Below are 22,040 nucleotides of genomic sequence, written 5' to 3'. Positions count from 1 at the left end.
ATATATATTTCTCCGTTCAGTACAGGGGGGCGTTTCATCAACGAGTTCGTCAGGGGTTTTCACCGACGAATTTGCTATCAGCCAATCAGACGCAAGGATTTACACTGACAACTGTTAAAAGCTAATGAAATTCTTGGTCTGATTGGCTGATAGCAAATTCGTCGGTGAAAACTTCGACGAACTCGTTGATGAAACGCCCCCCAGGACTCCACGATTGTGAATTTAACCACTCGCGAAATCGTCGGGAAGTCTCAATTCGCGAAAATTTAGACACAGTAATCATACATGTATATACTGTATAACATATAGACAGGAGTTTGGAGTGACTTTTGGGTGACACCTACAAATGATGTATCAGGAGGAACTACACTCCAGAAGTTTCACACTCACTTGTGACTGTCGAGCAAAATCGAGTTTCCACATCCTCGGACCCTTCCTTGAATGATCTCATCAAGTCCTCCTCATGCTCTTCAAGTATATTGTCACACTGGGAGAGCGGAAAGAAAGAGAAACAAAGAAAGAGAAGGGAGAGGGAAAAAGAATATTTAAACAAAACTTTTAACCTTGAAAGCCATATCATTATCTGCTTAACAACAAATATACAAAAACAAAAACAAAAAACCAACAACAAAGAACCACATCCTGTGATGACTGTTATCCATGAGAGAGCCAAATCCCACAACATTTTCCCATCACCTCAGTGCGGGGGTTGCAGGAAGAAACACAACATGGAATAGAGTTGTTGGGACTGAAGAGTCATGCAAGCCTGCTGGCACAGAAAAGTGGGGGAAAAGCAGCAAAACTAATATGGAAAGTGACAGGTGAGGGAAGCCTCCGATACCTTGGGAAAGAAGGGGGAAAGGGGGGAAGGAGAGGGAGGGAGGGAGAGGCGGGGTCCAAGTTTCTGGGATTTGAGGAGGATGGGGTGGGGAAGGGGGGGGGGGGGTAAACAAGAGCCCCTTTGTTTCAGGGACAAAGTAAAGTACCGTACTAATGAAAATCTCAATGCACTGCCACTTGGGAACTCCCTAGTCCACAAAACATTACCATACCTTATGATACCAGTAGAGGGCAGTTTTCAAAAATAAGGACAAAGCCCTTTTCTTTTTCTTCTTTGTTTGTGTGTGTGCATTTTGGAGGTGTCTTAAACAATACAATGAAGTCTATCTTGTCATTCTTTCCAATTACTTCTTCTAAACATCGTGCATGAAAGCAGAATTGTAATGAGAGTTCACTACATCTTTCCCTCTGCTGTAGGCCTACCTATACCACATTTGGAGAATGGAATGCATTAATATCCAACATTGGGTAAAAGTATTATTCTCATCATACTGTACGCTCAATTCTTACACTGAATTTTGTGAATGCGTCAATAATTTTGCACACTTGACTAACCATATATGTAATTGCTGGTACAATGTAGGAAATGTTCTTGAGCAGAAAATTGTAATATTACCTTTCTTCACACTGAGCAACCATTTCTGAATATATACATACACTCTGTATTCATCACACAACTCATGCTAAAAAAAATTTTAACACAGGGCATATCAAAATGAACAGTAACTTTACAAAGGAAATATACTCTGTTTATCATAGCATAGACAATGTTTTATTTATCATAAGTAACATCATCATTACTATCATCATTTTCCTTTACCAGCATTACTAGAATTGTAATTTTCTGACATATGGTTATCTAATGTGAAAGATGACAGTTAGAGAATCATTTCTTAAAGTATCATTCAGGTGGTAAGCAGCAAATAGGAAACTTCAAGAAAACCTGAGGGAGAATGGGGCAAGCCATCGCCAGTGGATGGAATCAAGTCAGTTGAATAGCATTTGCCATGTCTATCTAAAAATGGATGGTATAGTTTTGGTTGAGATGGGGGATTCAGATTTTAACTAGAAACCACCTATGAAATATTAAAGAGCATACAATTCTAAAAGGAATTCAAACTTTACCTGATGAAAATAGGGCTTGAAATGGCTGAGATATCAAAAAAACAAAGTTAAACAAAGTGGTCCAATAAAAGGTGGGTCCCTCCTTTTATTAGGATCTCCTTGCTTTTGGATATATCAGCCAATTCAAAACCAATTTTCATCAAATAAACTTTTAATTCCTCTTAGAATTGAATGCTCTTTGATATTTCATAAGTCACCAAAAAGTTGGAAACCTGAAACCCCATCTCAACCAAAACTATACCAGCCCTTTAAGGTGAAGGATGTCTTACAAATAAAGATACTGCACTGCTATGGAAAAGAGGCACATGCTAAAAAAAAAGAGAGAAATAAATAAAAAGAAAAATCCCTACTCATACAAGAAATAATGGTTGATGTCTGCATCATCAAATTCAGCCAATTTCCCTCCTTTAATGGAGGGTCGGGATTCGATACGGTAAGGGACCCTAATGCCAAGCATGTGTCACGGATCAGACAACAATGCAAGCAAATACGCATCTCAAGTGGTTGCGACCTCAGAGACCGTATCCTAGAAAGAAACTGATAGGTGTACTCATCCCCCCACTCGAATCCTCACAGAAGAGGCAGATATGCCTTCCTCAAGAAAATTTAATAAACCCGAAATAGACTTTGATGCACTACAATGTGTCTGTAACATAGAGCACAAATGAAATTGTCAATCATCGCTTGCCCTCGTTTGTTCAGTGCTGGAAATTGACAATAAACCAGTCAGGCAGTAATGGAGGATTCCCTGTACTTAAAAACTGCTCAATGCTTTGTAATTTGTAAAAAGTTACTTTATCTTGCCTTGGGGGTGTATGGCAATCATAAGGAAAAGTGACAGGCTCTGTGGTGTTGCAGGCTAACACTGCACATGTGAAGGTTATGGGTTCAATACCACTGAAGGTTTTCCATTAAGTCTCTTGATGAAATATATACACATCTATATGTGATATTCTAAACTGATAAAAAAAAAAGGTACACAGTGCATCCACGTAAAGTTTGTTTTCTAATTTGTTTGTTTGTTTTTATTCATTTAATATGGCCACTAAGGAAGCACTTGATTGCTTAAGATGAGCAAGTTATCATGGGACCAACAGCTCTATGTCCCCTATGAAGGACTACACAATAGGCGCGGTCAGACTGGCAAAAGATTTGTGATTTTTTGTCATCTTGTTACAATGGCAGCCAAACTTTTTGATCTTTTAATCGAGAAGTCTGGGTCACTAGTGTGCATGCGCAAGAAAAAAGAAAGAGTACGCCATCAGATGGCTAGTTATTGTGACGTAACAATGAACACCTGTGCATCACAATGGCTGCATGCTATGGAGGCACCGCCCACAAACGGGTGGTCGACTGGTCATGTGACAGACTTAGTGAAGTGTTAGTTTCTAGCGCTCACATCGGCAAAAGACCGAGAAGTTGGCGGGGGTGGGGGAAATAACCCTGTGCTTCGAGTGGGAAGTTTTGCGAGAAGTTTCGCGGGAAATTTGCAGTCAACTGGCAATACTTTGAGATCTTTAAAGATCACTATCTTACACTTCTTGATCTTTTGCCAGTCTGACCGTGCCGAATAAGGATAAGTGCCTTGTCTAGTGGGTACCAACTGCTGCTGCTAGGGGGACTTGAACCAAGGACCTTAAGATTGAGAGACTGTGGTTGTATCCACCGAGCCTCATCACTTTGCTACTCATAATGCAAACATGGAATATTAAGCAATAAGGAAAGCTTGCCAGAATTATTGTTAGCAATAATGCAAAGGATGTGCATGTAAAGTAATCTGAAGTTGTTGGTACACCACAGGAGGCATCGGAAAATGAAAAGTAAAACGATCTGCTCTTCTGTTGTGTTTTAAAAAAAAGAAAAAAAAGATGAAAAAGAGAAGAAAACCTTACAATTATGAACAAATGAAACAATACTGCTATCTCCCCTGTAAGGGCATCATGTGAGGAGATAAGGCAAAACTCTTCACAAGGTACAGTAGTTACAACCAAGGAGGCATCACCTCCTTGTTACAACTTACAAAGGGACTCTGACCATGATTTAGTTGGGTTCGTTCAGCAACATCTACCAGCAGTGTGCAGATCTTACTCAATGAATTCTCCCCTATCATAATTGTCATATCAATGTCTGTGTCATCATATTTGTGGCAGTAGATTTAATTGTAAGTATGATTAATTGTAGGTATGATAGGGGCATATTCAAAACATTCCTTTCTTTAGAATAATCAAAATCCCTTTCAAGGGGTGATTTCCTCGAACCATGTTCGGGACTGGTTGATGATACCATTCCATGGGGACGGATCTCCTGTGACGAAGTGCAAGTGGCAAGTGGGAAGGCCGCATAATGCCAGATTTCTACATCATCCCGCGAGCATATTTGTCAAAACACATTTCCAGTGAGTCACCAATCAATAGCCTTATCGGCAAACATGTGGTATTGATTTTCCATCACACGAGTTCGCTCCAATCTCCCAATCTCAAAAACAGATCTCGCAAATTAATTGACAGCCGAGCTCGATTACATCGGGGGCCCAAGAAACAATCACTGCGCCGATTCCCAGAGGTCACGAATTGGCAATTCAATAACAGATCCTGGCATCATCAATTCTTTTTTTTTTTCCTTTTCTTCTTCTTCTTCTTGGCAAGATTTTTATCATTTTGAGAAGAAAAACGGATCATTGGCAAAATCAAGAATGTCTCTTTATTGAATGTCTCCCGTGGACTTCCACCCGTCACTTGGTCCTCAAAAGTCGATAATTCAACTTGTCAGAACGAGACCAATATCATTGTTTTATACTTCGATGCAATCCAAATCGTGGCATAATGTCACTTTTAAGAACACCTGACCCCTTCAGCAGATGTCGAACACTGTAGAGACAGTAGGCGACCCGTGATGACCTTGTACATGCGGTTGATTCTGCCAACGGGTAAAAACTCTCGAGTGTAGCTGTTGATGGTATCTTATGTGCAATTGAAACATCTAATGGTAAACAATGACTAATGTTCTTACTCCAGCCATATGTCTTTCTCTGCAAAATCATGTTTGGCTGTTTAAAAAAAAAACACACACACACACAAAAGATACAAAAAAATACAAAGCATATTAAGTGTGTGAGTTTCTTTGTCTATAATCTTGCAAGGCTATCATGAAATTTCTTGCACATCAAAGTAAAGCTCATCCCTTTTGGAGGGTATGATGTTAAAAACGTAGTGAAATTTTTTTCTTTGTGACCGGCCAAGATGATAAAAGATATCAATCTAGTGTTTCAACATTTTGAATAATTCCCAACTGAATCCATCAGTCATTTGCTGGTTATACATTGTTTACCAGAAAATCCTGACATCAGTGTTAAAGGGATTTTGAAATGATTTCATGAATTTCATGTCTTATCCATAGAAATGAAGCATATTTGTGATGTCCTGGGCAAGTTACAAGGTGTACCTTCTGTTTTGTTGTTTGTTGTTGTTGTTGTTTTGTTTTGTTTTGTTTTGTTTTTTTGCTACACACTGCTAAATAAGTGTGGAATTAAGAATGCCAAAGAGCTATAATTGACATTAGAAAGCACTGCATCATTACCACTTATAGAAAACAAAAGTAGGTGTTGTAAGTTCTTCCAAATAAAGAAGATATCAAGGGAAATATGTCTAAGGACAAACTAAACAACAAAATAATGAACAAGAGTAGGGATAGCAGGATATCTTGATATTTTGGCATAAAAGATGGAAGAAAGTGCTTACTGCAACTTGTAGGAATTTTCCAGTGCTAGCATTGATGGACACATGCTCGAGTTCGATGTCTTCACCGTTGCGGGAATTGTACCTGACGTAGCTCTTCTCCTGAGTTTCGGGATTAAGCTTCTCTGCGTAATCAGTCATTTTCTCGCAGATGCTCTCCACGACTTCGGTCAGATGTGCTTCAGAACCTGCATATGGTATCTTCAAAACGAACAGAAGTGGAAACTCCATTGGCATGATTTTTTTTCTTTGTACAATGTAAAAAATATATATATTATGCAATTTATTATGCAATTACACTTTATACGTATGACAATGCAATTTGTTAAGTTCAACTAATATATCATCATATTCTCCATTGCTATTAGACAGCAGAAGAGTGTGATTTCATTTCCCAATGTTCTGAATCAACCCTTATTTTCCAAAAGTGATTCCATTTCATAGGGAAAACATCATTTCAAAGAACATACCCCCCTCTGCCCCTCCCCCCCAAAAAAAAACACAACACACACACACTCACACAAAACAGACCAGTGATGTCCTGCACAAACCAATGACTTAGTACTGTAAAAGTGGATATACACCCATTTTTGTGGGAGTAATTTTTCATGCTTGACCGAAAGATGAGTTTTGTGTGTTTTTAATTCCATGGAATCAAGATATCAACTACCAATGACTACTCGAACACATGGTAAGCACAAATATTTGCATGCTATTATTTTGCACTAGTTTCTGTTTTTACACAAAATATGCAACTAGAAATGTCGCTATGGCGACTGGTATGCCTCCGCCATAATGCATGATTCTCCTAATAGGTCTATAGTACATGTGGACAATGTGTGATTACATTTCCACAAAACTGGCAAAATATTAAAATGACATGTTTGTCACAAATGTATCGAATGTTCACCTTCCTTGACCTAAATTTAATTGGATGAATAGGAGAGCATGTATTTGGGGATTTAAGAACTTTAACTTCGACTTTGACCCTTTCATAAGTTTACGCACTTGAGTAATTGTCAAGGTATAAATTGTATGGAGAAAAAGTGCAATTTCTGTATTGAACAGTAAATTGTTATCATTTTCATCTGGCCTTTGATTCATAAGAGAATCAATGTCAGGCAGAACATACATAAATATGTACTAAGTTTAAAGATAACTTGAGCCACTTCTGAGATATGGAGAAAGAAGTAAGTTCAGCACTTTCACTTGATCTTTGACCTTTTGACCTTTGACCTTCTTGGCAAAAAAAAGAAGAAAATCCCAGAGAATCTCTAGTGGGTTATACATGCATACATCAAGTTTTTAAAAAAATAATCCTGCTGGCATTGCATAAATATAAGGAAAATAGTAAAATTTTGAAGTATTGCCCTTGACCTTTGACCCCTGACCTTTGACCACATGAACCCCAAATTCCCTAGATAACCACTGCCAGTCAGTACATGCATATATACTTTGTTCCATAAAGATACCTTGAACAATTTCCAAGATACAGAGAAAAAAGTGCAATTTTAACATTTTACTTGACCTTTTGACCTTTGACCTTTTGACCTCATGACCCCAAACTTTCATCAGAGAATCTTAATTGGGTAATACATGTATACACTAAGTTTCAAGAAAATATCTTCAGGCATTGCATAGATATGGGGGAAAAAGTGAAATTTTAAGCATTTGACCTTGACCTTTTGACCTTTGACCTTCAGCATGTGCACCCAAAAGTTGATAGGCACAACTTCACCTCCTAATACACATACATGCCAAGTTTCATTAGGATACCTCAAAAGGTTTTGGTAGTTACCCTGTCCACAAAATTCATTACGGACGGACGGAAGGACGGACGGAAGGACGGACGGACGGACGGACGGAAGGACGGACGGACGGACGGACGGACGGACGGACAACCCGAAAACATAATGCCTCCGGCACCACTTCGTGGCGGAGGCATAAAAAGTTCAACACTGTGAAAATTTCCACTTGTACAGTAAACCCAATCAATGGCAGAAGGACGTAGACTTGTTTGGGGTTTACAAATTCTAGCAAAGACCTCTCTGCTATCAACACATTATTTGTACTATGTTTTGAAATGGCACTCAGTGTCACCTGGCTCTCTGCCTGAAGCATTATCTTCCATTGCATGATGGGAATGTTGACAACTGAGATGTAATGTGGATTTCTATTGCACAGTTTGTACACAGTAACCTGTGCAGGCACATCTAAAGGTGTGCAGTGTCCAACTCTAGAGGGAGCTAGACTGGATTGTCAGCCATCTCTCCTGAAGCTCGGTGTTGACTGTTAAAAGTCATTTGGTGTGAATGCTTCTAGGTACTCATAACAGTCATAATATCACAGCAGCGAACCAATCCTGTCTACAGAGAAGTACAATGTTGCATACAATGAAGAAGTGACAGTAGAAGTAGAGTGTTGTTCCCATCCCAACCACCAAGTTCACACAGTCAGTAGGTTATATTGCTCACCAGTATTACCAAATTGAGTAATCTCAAATGACATACACACCTACAATTGTAGCACATCCTTTAATCTTTAAAAATTTTGGGCATTTGTGGTGACAAGTCAAACATACTCAAATGCCCTTTACAAATGAAAAAAAAAAAAAATAGTCAGCCCGTTGCAAATGAAGCGCTCTACCAAAATGTAGACTGTGCATGCCTAGACAATGACTGGGGCGCGACCCAAGGCACCGGAGTGTGCAGACCTAGTGTGGCTACTTGCATTATGGGATTAGAAATTTGATTTTTTGCGTGCCGTTCACACACGCCGTGCAGGGCAAAGTATCTCAAGAGTTTAAAGCCTTACAATCGTGGCGAGTGGTTTGTGCGGCACGGAGACGAACGCAACACGCTGCCTCCCCCATTCTGTACCAAATGTAGTGACACCGAATGAGAATAGCGCTGGGTCAATGGGTCAGCGAACAACACTTTAGACTACAAATCTCCTGACCCAAAATGGCTGCCTGAGCCACGAGAGCACACACACACACACGTGTCTCAGTGGCAGCATTGTCCCACACGTTTATGGATATAGCACCGAGTCTGGCATTGCGCAATTGCATGCACAAACTTCGGTCGTTCGGGAGATTACGAAATAACGCACCATTAGGGGTGACGATCGTCCGACTTTAATAAACAAAAACAAAACAAAACAAAAATCAATCATGATGCATATTCAAGAGTAAGCGATTTGTTGTGTGTGTTCACACACAAGAATTGATATCTTTTGCATTGTATCACAATTATCGATTTTCAAAAACCATTAGTTTTGGGTGCGTGTGAACAGGACTTCTGGTTCTCACCTTGGTATGTTTCTGCTTGCCATTGGGGTCGATCCTAAAGCTGCCCACGGTGATCATCTGACGGGGGTCTTCTTGAGAGATGGCATACTCGACTTCATTAATCAGTGCCCTGCAAGCTGCAACGATAGAATGGGAGGGTCCACGACTGAGAACACTAATTGGCCGACATTCGCAAACGTCATTAAAATCTAGTCAAAAAATCATGTACAATCCAATATAATATGTAAAGCTGTGTGACACACTGCCTTACTGCATGCTGTCACAAGAGCATGTTTTAGTCCATGGACCACATTTTAATCATGGATTCTGTTCAAACTACCACAATGGCTGCCTGTGTTTGAACTGTTCTTTGTTTTTTTCCTTGTATAGCAAATACCTTTTGACTCTCATTTGTAAACACACAGGATGTTACATAATCTTTAAACACCCTTTGATAGAAAGTTTATAAGTTTCCTCAAATTCAAAAGTACTGCGCATACTCTATCCGTACTGTTGAACAAAACACACTTTTTACACTCAGGTATTCATTTGAGTGCAACAATCTCTTTAAATGAAAGAAAAAGACTAAAAATTTCAGCATTTGTAATCCTCCCTGGGGGAAGAAAAAGGAACTAGAGAAGCACTCTGAGAGCGCAGACCTCCGCCAAGCAACTCATTTCCATGACTGATCTCATTCTCCAAATGAGATCAGTGATTTCCATTCATACCAAAGACTCTATGTAGTGCAGAATCTTTGTTCATATTATGCATGCAAAAAAAAACTAGATATATCGCTACGGCTACTGATATGCCTCCGCCATAATGCATGGTTCTCCTAATAGGTCTATAGTACAATGTCTTGACAATGTGTGATGACAGTTTCACACAATTGGCAAAATATTAAAATGACAGGTTTGACACAAATGTGCTGAATGTTCACTTTTTCTAGAACTAGGTTCAATTGGATGAATGATTAAAATGTCAGAGTGCAGGTATTTGGGGAACTGATGATTTTTACTTGACTTTTGACCCTTTTATAAGTCTATGCATTGAGTAATTTTCAAGGTATTGAGAAAAAGCATAATTTCAGTATCAAATGGGAAAATAGCATTATCTAAACCTGGCCTTTGACCTTTGACCTCACAGTTCCAAAGAGAATCACTGTTAGGTTGAACATGCATAAATATGTAAGTTTCATGACGATACCTTGAGTTACTTTCGAGATATGGAGGAAAAAGTGCAATTTAGCACTTTCACTTGACCTTTTACCTTTTGACCTTTGACCTTTTGGCAAGAAACTTCCCCAAAAATATATATTGGGTAATACATGCCATACATCAAGTTTGAAAAAAATAAAACCCTTCAGGCATATTGCATTTAAGGAAAGTAGTGATATTTTGAGGAGTTGACCTTGACCTTTGACCCCTGACCTTTGACCCATAACCCCAACTTCCCTAGATAATCACTGCCCATCGGTACAAGCATATATACTAAGTTCCATGAAGATACCTTGAACCATTTGCGAGATATGGAGAAAAACATGAAATTTCATTTTTTTTTTCACAAAATAACCTGTGACCTTTGACCCTGTGACCTTAAAATCCACACAAAGTATCATCCCCCAAGGATATACCCTCATACCAAGTTTGATGTAAAACCACCACATGGTTCTTGAGATATCGACAAAAACAAAACGGGACGGACGGACGGACGGACGGACGGACGGACGTACGGACGTACGGACGGACGGACGGACGGACGGACGGACGGACGGACGACCCGAAAACATAATGCCTCCGGCCACTTCGTTGCGGAGGCATAAAAAAGACTTCCCAATTAGAAGCCTTTTGTTGCATCATCAACTTCCACCTGCGCGGTGCCTCGCCCAAGCAAAACATGAACTTCAGTGCGCATTATTTATGCAAACCTAAAAAATGCAAATCTTGAACTCTCAAGTTCATTGATCCTACCTGCCAAAATATTGAAAATTCTTCATAAATCAACAAACATTTCCGGATCACTAACATTTAATGGTCTGTTCCTTGTATCATTCTAAACCTTTCCTGTAACTTTCATCGAAATTTGTTCACGTTTTGAGTTATTTTGCACACCTGTAGACAAACAAACAAACAAACGCCGATGGAACAAAACCTCCTTCCTTGGCTGAGATAAATATGTAATCTGGTTTAAATACTTCCCTCCTTGTGAGGACTTACCACCACAGTAGATATTTGAGTCGATTTCTCGCCCAGCCTCAGCAGAGCGAAACATACCCAGCATGCAATAGAGCAATATGGAGATTCCATACTGCAGTAGCCACTCTCCGTGCAGCTTCATACCGTTCACGCACTTTTGACCAGTTCTGTAACACTCAGTACAACTCTACCCTGTCAACAATCAGCTGAAAGATTCAAAGATAAACAAAGAGAGAAAGAAAAGAATAATAATCATTTATTTCCTATCTTTCTTACTTATAAATGTAGATCTCTACATGCCTTTTCTGACAAAGACAAGTCAAAAATATTTCTTTCCGACTCAAGTTACAGTAGATACAGTACAATCTGTATGCAGCCGGTGGTCAAATTTTGGATGGTGTTGTGGTCAAAAAAGGCCGGCTGCTTGCTTTTACAGGATGCAGGATGACTAGTCATGCAGTTAAATTTTGGATCTGGATGATAAACTGAAAAACTTTGACATGAAACCATTGATCACTACAAGTAACAAGAAACCAGCAACTGTACTGGATGGAATAGGGTCTACATTCTATATGAAAATAGCAGAAGCTAGCTACATGTAGACATACATTGTAATATTCTAGTCCAAGAGGGTTCTAAAGTAAGAGTCTTCAGACTGATTAATGCAGATGGTGAGTGGGTCAGTGATGGGAAAAAAGAAAAGAAGTGATGCCTGGGGCCTCTGGGGGGGGGGGGGGGGTTCAGGAAGAATTTAAGTCTAATCTAAAATCTAAGATTGACTAAAAATTAATATGATAGGCCACTAGTTTCCCTGTTCAATTTTATTAGCCTGATCACCATCCACTTCAAATTATCATTTGGACATTAAATTAACCCCGACACGGGGCGATGTAACCAGTACGGTAACAGCGCCCCGAAGAATTGTATGCAATTTAGCGAGGTAATCAAGTGCACTGTGATGCTTGCAAGTCAGTAAACAACTCATCGTTCAAAACAACACTTGGATTCACAATGAAAAGCCACATGTTGTAATACCATATTGTTGAATATTATAGGCAACTATGTATCACTCACCATTACCTCCGAAAACAAGATTAATCATAATAATCATTGAGACCATCTCCGCGAGATGCGAATCGCCATTTTGAACATATCACGTAAATAAAATGATCTGCGCATGCGCAAATGAATACAGTAGGCCTTTCATCTCAGGGGGGTGTTTCATCAATTTAGTCAGTGCTGACAATTTCAGCAAAATCCTTGGTTTGATTGGCTGAGATGCTCTGGTCACCGACTGTTGCTATGGTGATTGTCAGAAACTGACAACTTGTCAGCGCTGACAACTTTCACGAAACGGTACCCAGTTCTCAGCAAGATGTACTTTTTTTTTTTCCACACGCATACATTGTGTATTATAATATGTGCTACGTTTTATCCATACCCGTTCGACAGCAAGGCTGTTGGCGCATGCGCTGTGTAAGTTGTACTACGATACAAAGAGCGGAAAGACTAAAACCGCAGATAAAATCTTTCACTGAGGTCTTAAAACAGATCGTATTGTACAGTTGTTTTATCTCTAACAGTACGGCTCTGATTTTCAGTGTAAAACCCTGTATTTTTGTCTCTGGTCACCAAAATGCAAAGCCATTATCAGGAGTTTCTTCGATAGCCATAGCCATAGGGCTGCCATGCGACCCCGACTCGGTAGGCCTAATGCCATGGCCCATAACTACGTAACGGGTTGGGGTCGCTGGTGCGGTTAGACATTAAATTATATTATATGAAAGTTTACAGAATTATTTGTTTACATGAAAAAGTCTCTAAAATCTTCATTTTCATTAGAAAGTTGAGCAACATTGAAGACACACACAGCATTCCATAGTATTAATAGTCAATCTCAAATTTTAGGTTAGACTTATCAAATTCTTCGTGAAACATGGCAATTCACAAAGAATTTAATAAGTCTAACCTAAAATTTAAGATTGACTAAATGAATAACTATGGAATCACACCCTCTGCCCAGCCCTTCATCTGCATTGCCTTGTCTTGCTCTTTGAGTCTTGGGCTTGGCATTCATTATTGAGTCGATGCCACGGACTGAATCCTTGATCTGATGACAAAATTGCAGCTTAATTCCATTACAAAGCTTTCATACTCGTGCTGGAAAATCTTTGTGAGGGTAATGACTAGTTTATCTCAGTATCAAATTCATTTCAGCGTGTCAAGATGAGAGAAACTTACATGTAGTAGTTTTAGCCACTATCGAAAAGCGAACACATTCAGCGTCGGACGTACATAAATGACATGCTACGACTAGGATAAAATTTGTGAACGTCGCCTTTGCTGCTATCAGGGTAAACTACACGACGTTAATAGGACCGCATAATTTAAGAAAAACGTGGGACAAAACGCACAAAGTAGGGACTACGTGCTAGAACACTTATTAATTCAGACGGAAATACAGTTTTGACGAAAATAGACCTAACATAAGTTAAAGGAAATAAGAGTAACTTACTGGTATGTCTGTATACACTTAGGGTTGGGGGTACCACGTATCGACACCCTAAGGATCTGTAGCTTGTTTATTCTAAAAATATAATACAAATCCGCCTAATTCTTACCTCAAATATGCCATAAATACTGCAGTTTTGAATGTCGTGACCGTCTCGTTGATTATGAATCTCCGTTTTAAAATAGCGCAATTTTAGTGCGTGCGTTCCGTTTTCTTCGCGCAGCTAAAAAGGGAACCTTGCGATCGACACCCCCTCTCCTCCATAGGTATACACGTGAATTTCACAGCATAGGTATACACGTGAATTTCACAGGCCATAGGTAATACACGTGAATTTCACAGCCATGCGTCGTTACTGATCGGATGTGTAATTTTTAGCTTGGTTTGTTTGAGTTTGATTTTCGTTTCTTCGTTTTTATTGTTTTTATAGCTAATGACACTTAATCCCGCGCGTACTTTTTTGTTCTATTCTCATGGTCGGACATCCGGGTATTTTGCGTGTCACGGGGTCATGGATAGCGGTGGAGTGAAAACAAACAGTCGCGTGAGCCTGGAGGGGGTAACGCTGTACGTGTTTTCTGCCGGGGCGCCCCGCGAGCACAAGCTGTACTACTGTAGCTGTGCGGGCAGCAGGATTAGGCCCTAGACTAGGCCTACCCTAAATTAGGCCCTACCTTAAGCCTACTACAGTACTAACGTTATATAGGCCTATAGACCTACCTGAAGTTTCTATGAGGTACTAAGTAAACGTAGATATCGGGGTAGGGCCTACTCAATGAGGTTCTACAGCACATCTGGCCATTTTCGGGTCGTTGATCCAGAGTCCTGCCGCGATTTCATACGGGCACAGGTCCAGTCCGGCTGCCTTCAACTTGGCAAAATACCGGGATCCGACCGATCGATCGACAGGATCCAGATTTTTAGAATATTGCTGGCAAGACATGATGTATGTATCTCATGAATAAATGACAAAATGAATACTAGTAATGAAAAACAGTCCCCATGTCTGCGTAGAGTTGCACATAAAACGCGTCGCACATGCAGGCACAGCATGCAGTATGCGCATTATGCATAGCATATGCAGGCTTAGCGCGTGCAAGCTGTTTGTTTTCACTCCAGTCAACCGGAAGTGACGTGTAGCCGACCGCAAGAATACGCAAACAGCCATGATACGCAGGGTGTCGATGGGAAGGTGCCCTGTCGATAGGTGGTGCCCCAACCATACATTGTACCGCAGCGTTATCGTGCTCGCAAAGGTCCTAGCGCGAAGTCAAGCTGGGTGCTGGTGGCGTTATGCAACGCCGCCGATCGAAAGAAGAGCATTAGTGCACGAGCTAGTTGAGCGGTTCGCTGCGAGAAGCGAACGTAACTTCACTTGCTCAGGATTTCTCACGCACCAGCTGGTGCATGGTTGGGTGCCGACATTATCTCCTATTTACACAGAAGTATCACGCCATTATTACCCGGTAATTGATACCAAGATAGGAGTTCCACCAGTCTCATGCTGTATTTACTTTCCACCAATTATAAAGCTCCACGCTTGCATTCTACCGCATAAATCGGTGGATCAATGTGACAATGACAGATGTATTATGTATTCTATTCATTCATCTAGTTTTATTCTTCTTTTTCTTCTGTTTTCGTTTGACCTATATTGTACTAGCACGTGCCAATCGTCTAGGTCAACCTATCGTCTGTCTTTGGTTTACAATAGAAGAGTTTGTTTGCAAAAACCGATAAGTCCATTTTTTAAGATTTTGAAGTACTCTGTCATAAAGTACAAAATAATACCTTGTAAATGATATATTGGTCACTACATATAAAGGTACATTTTCGAAGTTATGGTCAAAAGAAGTAAACATTTTCTTATTATTCTCTTTATTTTTCTTGACCTTCAATCGCAAATATCTCCATTTGACAAATATGGACTTATCGGTTTTTGCAAACAAACTCTTCAATAGCTCATGAGCTCTTTAGTCTACGATCTATTTCGTGGCTCATTTTCAAAAAAAAAAAATAATGATCAAAAATATGAATTTAAGTTCAGTATTGCCTGATTAATTTGCAATTCTGTCAATCCCTGAGAAATGTGATGATGATTGACACAGGCTCAATTGATATTGCGTCTTATAGCGACTGGTTGTTTCATGGAAATTTGGTAAACAAAACGCAGCAGACATTCGTACTGAAAGAGAAACAGGACGAATTAAAGAAAATGTAATAAATGCTGCGCTACATGTAGCCTGAAAATAATTCTATTCAAACTCTGTGTGAGTATAAGATGAGGATTTTAGTCCACGTGTTGGTAATCCAGAACAAAAAAGATGAAAGGAAAAGATTTGAATGCATTTTTAGCATCCAGTTACTTTTAATGTTTGCATCAATTATTTTCAACGCTTTACACTTTTTCTTCAGGGTTTCTGATAATAATTTCAGGATTTTTACTGTAACATAATGACTCTCTTCCTAGTGTATAATATAGTTCTGTACCACGTCTGTACCATTAGTCCATAAGATTAAACTATAGTAAAAACAAAAGAATAGTCATTGTGGTACCATAAAATTATTGCCAGAAACCCTGAAGGCACGATGTTGGTCACTAAAATGTTTGAATTTTAAATTTTGGTTGCCAGGAAATATCAAAATTCAATTTGAAATTTTGCTGCCGGATTGGGCCACCAAAAGAAAAATCTGGCTGCCCGACATCAAATTTTAGTGGCCTCGGGCCATTGATAATGTGAAGCCCTGTAAAAAATAAATAGATGAATACATGTATATATATATATATATATATATACTATATATAAACAAATATATATGTATATGGTCAATTCCCTTCGTTTGCATTTACTTTTACATTTATTTATCATTTGTGTGTGTATATAACATATGTACATACACATATATACATATATCATAGAGAGAGAGAGAGAGTGTGTGTGTATGTGTGAGAAGGGGTCACAACTATTGTATGTAGTGATAGAGTAAATAAATAAATGTATATATTTACTCTCTCTATATATATATTTATAGAGTATGTTTATATATATTTATTTGGTTTCAATTTTTTATTTGATATTATGCCAATACGTAGACAACTTACTCAATATATATATGTGTATTAATATGCGTATGTTTTCCTCTCGACCAAAATGATTTATTGAACTATGTCGCTCACACATATAGTAACAATAAACAAGTACAAGTCTTGTGGTAAGATTATCTCTTCACAGACAATCAATTTATTGCAAATGTATACATCACAGTTTTGGCACTTTCAAGGACAAGCATATTTATATGTCAATTGATGCATCTTAAAGAATATATATGGTATAATAATAAACACTGCTAAAACAGAGTGATGTGATACACTTGTTACATGTGCAACAGCAGAATCACAATTATACTTTATTATACTTCATTGTTTTCCTTTTTGTAACTAAACATTATTTCAGTTTTGTTCATGGATATTCGCACCACTGTAGGATTTGGTTTAGATGGAGACATGGACACAAAGCCATTCTAAATACGCCAAATCACCACACCACGACTTTGAATGCAATGCACACTGCAAGTCACAGTCGCTCATCAACAACTTTGACTTATAAGAACATGATGCGGGCCCTTCTGCATGTAACACATTGAGCTACAATATCAACTGTAGTTCTCTACTATGTCACCAATTCAGAAGTGAGAAACAGAGAAATGAGTGTAGATTAAGAAATATTGGGGGGGGGGGGGGGCAAGGGGGACAGAGAAGACAGAAGCATGGCTTCCTATATGAATAATATTTCCGAAAGTCAATTGCAATTTTGATTTTAGTACATTACTATAGTTACGCTCAGAAGGTGATCCTTCTAACCAAGCTGCCTCAATTCAGAGAAGGATGACATAACTCAGATGGATGTGGTTTTGAGCACACTTTCATCCCTGCATCCATCTTGACTGGACGTTTTACCCTTCTCTGCCTACAGATTAAGAAATATACATCCCCCCCCCCCCCTTGTCACCGCCGGGTGGGTGTTACAAACTGGCGACCACGAAGGGACAAGCGAGATCAACACTAGCTGTTAACGAGATATAGGATGAACTTCGCCTGTCCAGTGACAACGACCCTTCAATGACAGACAGAACGCATGCTTGATTTGCTGGCTAGGCAGAGGTCCCGGTGAGTGGAACGCTGTGGTAGGAAGGCAACGGTAACAGTACATGGAGCGTTTTTTGTTAGTCCAGTAGCTGTTGTGCTAGGTTACCATGGCTGTGACACTCGACGGGGCATACCTGGAGGCCACCAAATTGGCATCAGAGGCTGGAGAAGGGGACCTCCGCAAAGGCGTGTGAGGATTTGAAGATCGCGGGTGTCGAGGACGTCGAAGAGGGGGATAGGTCTACACTCTTGGTTAAGCTAGCCTCACACCTGGTAACTGAAGGGTTGGCAAAGGGAGATGAGGGAAGACTTCCTGTCCTCACCAAGGTCATTGCCCTCCTTGGTGATGGTCGGAGGTCACCCCCCATTCTCGAGGAGATCAAGCCCACACAGCCACCACCAAGCACCGATGAGAAGCCCGTACCGTCCCCACCAAAGGCAGCTGAACCGCAACTTCAACAACGATTCATGCAGCTGGCCCAGAAGGATTTCCGGATCTCCGGCCAAATTGGGGAGCCGGGACAGAAGGACAGGCTGAGTTTCTCCAGTCTGGCCCATCAGATCACAGCGGGAATAAACAAGGGCTACACGGATGAGGAGATCGTGGAGGCGGTGATACGGGCGGTAACTTCGGGAACAGCTCTTCGGAGTTATCTCGAAGGTCAAGGTGGGCTCACCTTGCCTAGCTTACGTCGGATGCTCCGTGCTCACTTCCAGGAGCAGAACCCAACGGAATTGTATCACCAACTCACAAGCTTGGCACAAAACCCCAAGGAGTCGACCCAGTCTTTCTTGGTCCGAGCCCTGGACCTGCGACAGAAGGTGATCTTTGCCAGCCAGGAAACAGACAGTGGGCTGACATGCGAGCCATCATTGGTCCAGAACATGTTTCTGCACTCGCTACTGGTATTAAATGAAGGAAACAGTCAGAAACTATATCAGAGCTTGCAATATCTGTGGTTCTCGCAAAGGGACCCAACAAATCTCCTCGTGCACCTCTCAAGAATTATCAACAGGGTGCTCCACTGGATAGAATAGCGATTGACATTTTGGGCCTTTTTCCCGAATCTGATGCTGGCAACAAGTATGTACCAGTGGTGGGAGACACATTCACTAAATGGATAGAGGCATACCCAATCCCCGATCAATGCTCAAAAAAAAAAAGCCAAAAAAATTGTTCATGAATTTGTTTCTGTGTTTGGAATACCTTTTGAGATTCACTCTGACCAGGGCAGGACCTTTGAGTCAGCCCTGTTCACTGAAATGTGCAATGCTCTAAAATTACATAAAACAAGAACATCTAGCTACCACCCACAATCTAACGGCTTCATTGAACGCTTTAACCAAATTTTAGCAAACATGATAGCCTCATACGTCAGTAAACATCAGAGGGATTGGGATGTGAACATCCAATTATTGACAGCTGCGTGCCGCAGCACAGTGCACCCTACCACCGGGTTTTCGCCAAATTACCTTATGTTGGGTAGAGAAGTGAATACACCGCTATAAGTTATCCTAGGCCTCAGGCAAATGAAAGGCCTAATAATGTCGAAGAATATGTAGTAAAGATGCAAGAACAATTGAACGAGTCATTTGAGTTGGCCAGAGAACAAATAGGGAAAACTGCAGAAAGACAAAAATGTGATCATGATGTGCGATTGTGCAGTGAAGGGAAATATGGAAGGAGGATTGCAACATAACTGTGAAAGAGTTTTTTTGTCCTTTGTTGGGGTAGCCTTTAAACAAGGCGACTCGCTCTGCGTGCCCCCGTATAGCGCGTTTACCCCACAAACCTGTTGGCCGGCGAGCGGAGCGAGCCGCCTTTATCCACTCGTTCAGGGATGCGGGAAATTAATAATTCATTAGATATAGAGCAACGTGTTTTCAGCTCATGAATAATTAATTTTCGCAGCATTCAACCAATGAGATAAGAGAATTTCCCACGGCAAGTGTCATGGACTCGTTTATTATTTGATGGGGTATTTTTTCGGATAATTATAAAATTTACTTCTTTTTAGTCATTTAATTCCATATCGTACAATTTTCTGTGCTTCTTATAACTATTTTATCTGTCTTTATTTCTTAAAAAAATAATGTAGTAGAAATTTCTGGATAATATTTAGCTTTTTTTTTAAAATTTTCTACCCACTAATTTATTGACGATTGCCAGAGAAAACATTCTAGCCTTTGCTCCACGATTATACACTTTTTCAATTACATTTTGTCCATATGCCCGCGTGCCAATCGTCCTCGGTAACGGTTAATAACAATAATAAAAGGCTAGTTTAAGACTAGGCTTGTTTTCGACGATCACCTGTTTTCTTGCATGTTGTGTTTTCCGACACTATTTATCATGGATATAGCGTTTTAATGACGTTTTTTGGGTATCAGACTGCGTTGTAACTGTGCCAAAAATGGATTCCAAACGGAGAAAAGTTTGGAAATGTATCAAGTGTGGCAAAGATGTTCTGATCTGTAGAAATTACAGGAGGATCAACAGCAGTATCGCAGAAAACTTACGGAAATTTGGATTCGATCTGCGAAACACTACTGCCGATGAACGTGAAACGGGAACCAGGTCATGCACAGGGCCAAGCCCAAGGCCAGGGTGCTGTTTTAGCAGGAGATCGGGAGGGGCCACTCTTTCAGGGTCTGTACATTTGCCGATCATGTTTAAACCAATTAAACAAGATGACTGAGCTAGTAGATACAGTGTGACAGCAGCACTAAAGCCTTCAACCGAAGCATTTTCGCCCAAGTTCGAGATGCCAAAATATGGAGCCAGACCAAAGAGGATGAGTGATGAAAGTCCAAACGTACACATGCGAAAGAGCAAAACTTTCAGATGTTATTCGCCAAAGACAAAATCACCCATGAGATCAGCACCCTCAGTAACGCTAGCTTCAGGAAGTAGAAAGAAAAGGCTTGACTTCACACCCACAGAACGTATACATGTAAGTAGAGTCTAGATCTAGTCAAGATAGGGTAAACAACCCAGAATTCGGTCAGTGCCAAAATTTGGTCAGTCAGATATTTGCAGCCTAAATCTATTCACAAACACCTGAGTAAACATTTCGAGGGTTGATTAACAGAAAGATGTAACTCACCTTTTTGCCATTTTGAGGTTTTGGTACCAAAATAATCTGCACTACCCATAGCTATACACTGCGCTGTGGCAAAGCGACAGCACTGTACCTCCGTTCCATCTAGCACATTGGGATTGCGTAGCGACTGTCCTAGAATTTCTAGACTAAGTCATTTAACCAAAAAATAAAATATTTTCTTATATTCATCAAGTCTAAGCTTGATGATGGCAATAAAGAAATTCAAGAAAATGTTTCTAACTTACCCAAATCCAGGATATTCCTCAGTTGGTCACAGCCCACGGAAGATCGTTTTCCATACATTTCCTATGGAGTCGCTCGACTGTGCGCCTCTACACTACCCACAGATACATGAACATGTACAATGTTTGTCCACAGTACCAAATATGAGCTCAATGAGACACTTACAATTTGAGTAACGTACAGACCCGAATGGCAGAAATTATTTTAAACCTCACTTTTCTCAAAACCACTGTTTTTGAGTTAAGGCCTTCTGCTTATCAACCCTCGATTTATTCAGGCGTTTATGAATAGATTTAGGCTGCAAATACGTGACTGACCGAATTCTGGGTTGTTTACCCTAGATCTAGATTCTGGACCACACATTATAAACTAAGTGACCCCCCACTCCTCTCATGAGTGCCACTCTGCAGCCACAGGTTAATGTGGAGAATAAATTTAATAGAATAAGAATGAGGCGCTCTGACTCTGTAGTACACGTGAATGTATTGCATGCACGCTCATCTCACGTAGCCTAACCATTTATAAGCCCTTTATAATAAGGAGGCTGAGACATATGGAAATATTTCCAGAGGTCTACTCACCATTTCACGGCACAATGACTCTCATCGACCACAAGAGCACACAGGTTCTCCTGCCAAATTGGAGATGAAAATAGCCGATGTCCTCGTGTGTGAAGAGCAGTTTCTGGCGACATAAATACCAAAGAAAACTCTCCATTTAGAACTTGATGTTCCGTAGAAGATCCAGGGGAAACGTCTCCCATATAAACCGCTGATATGCCTAGCCGATTTAGAGCTGAAACCTGGTCCTCCATCAATGAAATTAGGGGTGATATCACAGCTGCGATATTG

General features: G+C 40.2%; 1 protein-coding gene across 1 annotated transcript; it reads right to left on the bottom strand.

Moving 5' to 3' along the window:
- Positions 1–364: 364 nt before the first annotated feature.
- On the bottom strand, positions 365–14,945 carry LOC139714472 (protein canopy homolog 2-like). Its single transcript, XM_071626177.1, has 5 exons — positions 14,928–14,945; positions 11,205–11,389; positions 9,010–9,125; positions 5,703–5,900; positions 365–487 (listed from the first exon to the last, which is right to left on the bottom strand). Exons 2-5 carry the CDS (start codon positions 11,323–11,325, stop codon positions 365–367), a joined length of 558 nt encoding a protein of 185 aa, XP_071482278.1. The 5' UTR covers positions 11,326–11,389; positions 14,928–14,945.
- Between the last annotated feature and the right edge of the window lie 7,095 nt (positions 14,946–22,040).

Source organism: Diadema antillarum, unplaced genomic scaffold (genome assembly GCF_040938485.1).
Source record: "Diadema antillarum isolate AM-2024a unplaced genomic scaffold, OU_Dant_1.0 seq00002285_RagTag, whole genome shotgun sequence".
Taxonomy (NCBI): domain Eukaryota; kingdom Metazoa; phylum Echinodermata; class Echinoidea; order Diadematoida; family Diadematidae; genus Diadema; species Diadema antillarum.
Note: the sequence above shows the minus strand (reverse complement) of the source record. Positions and strands in the feature narration are given on the sequence as shown.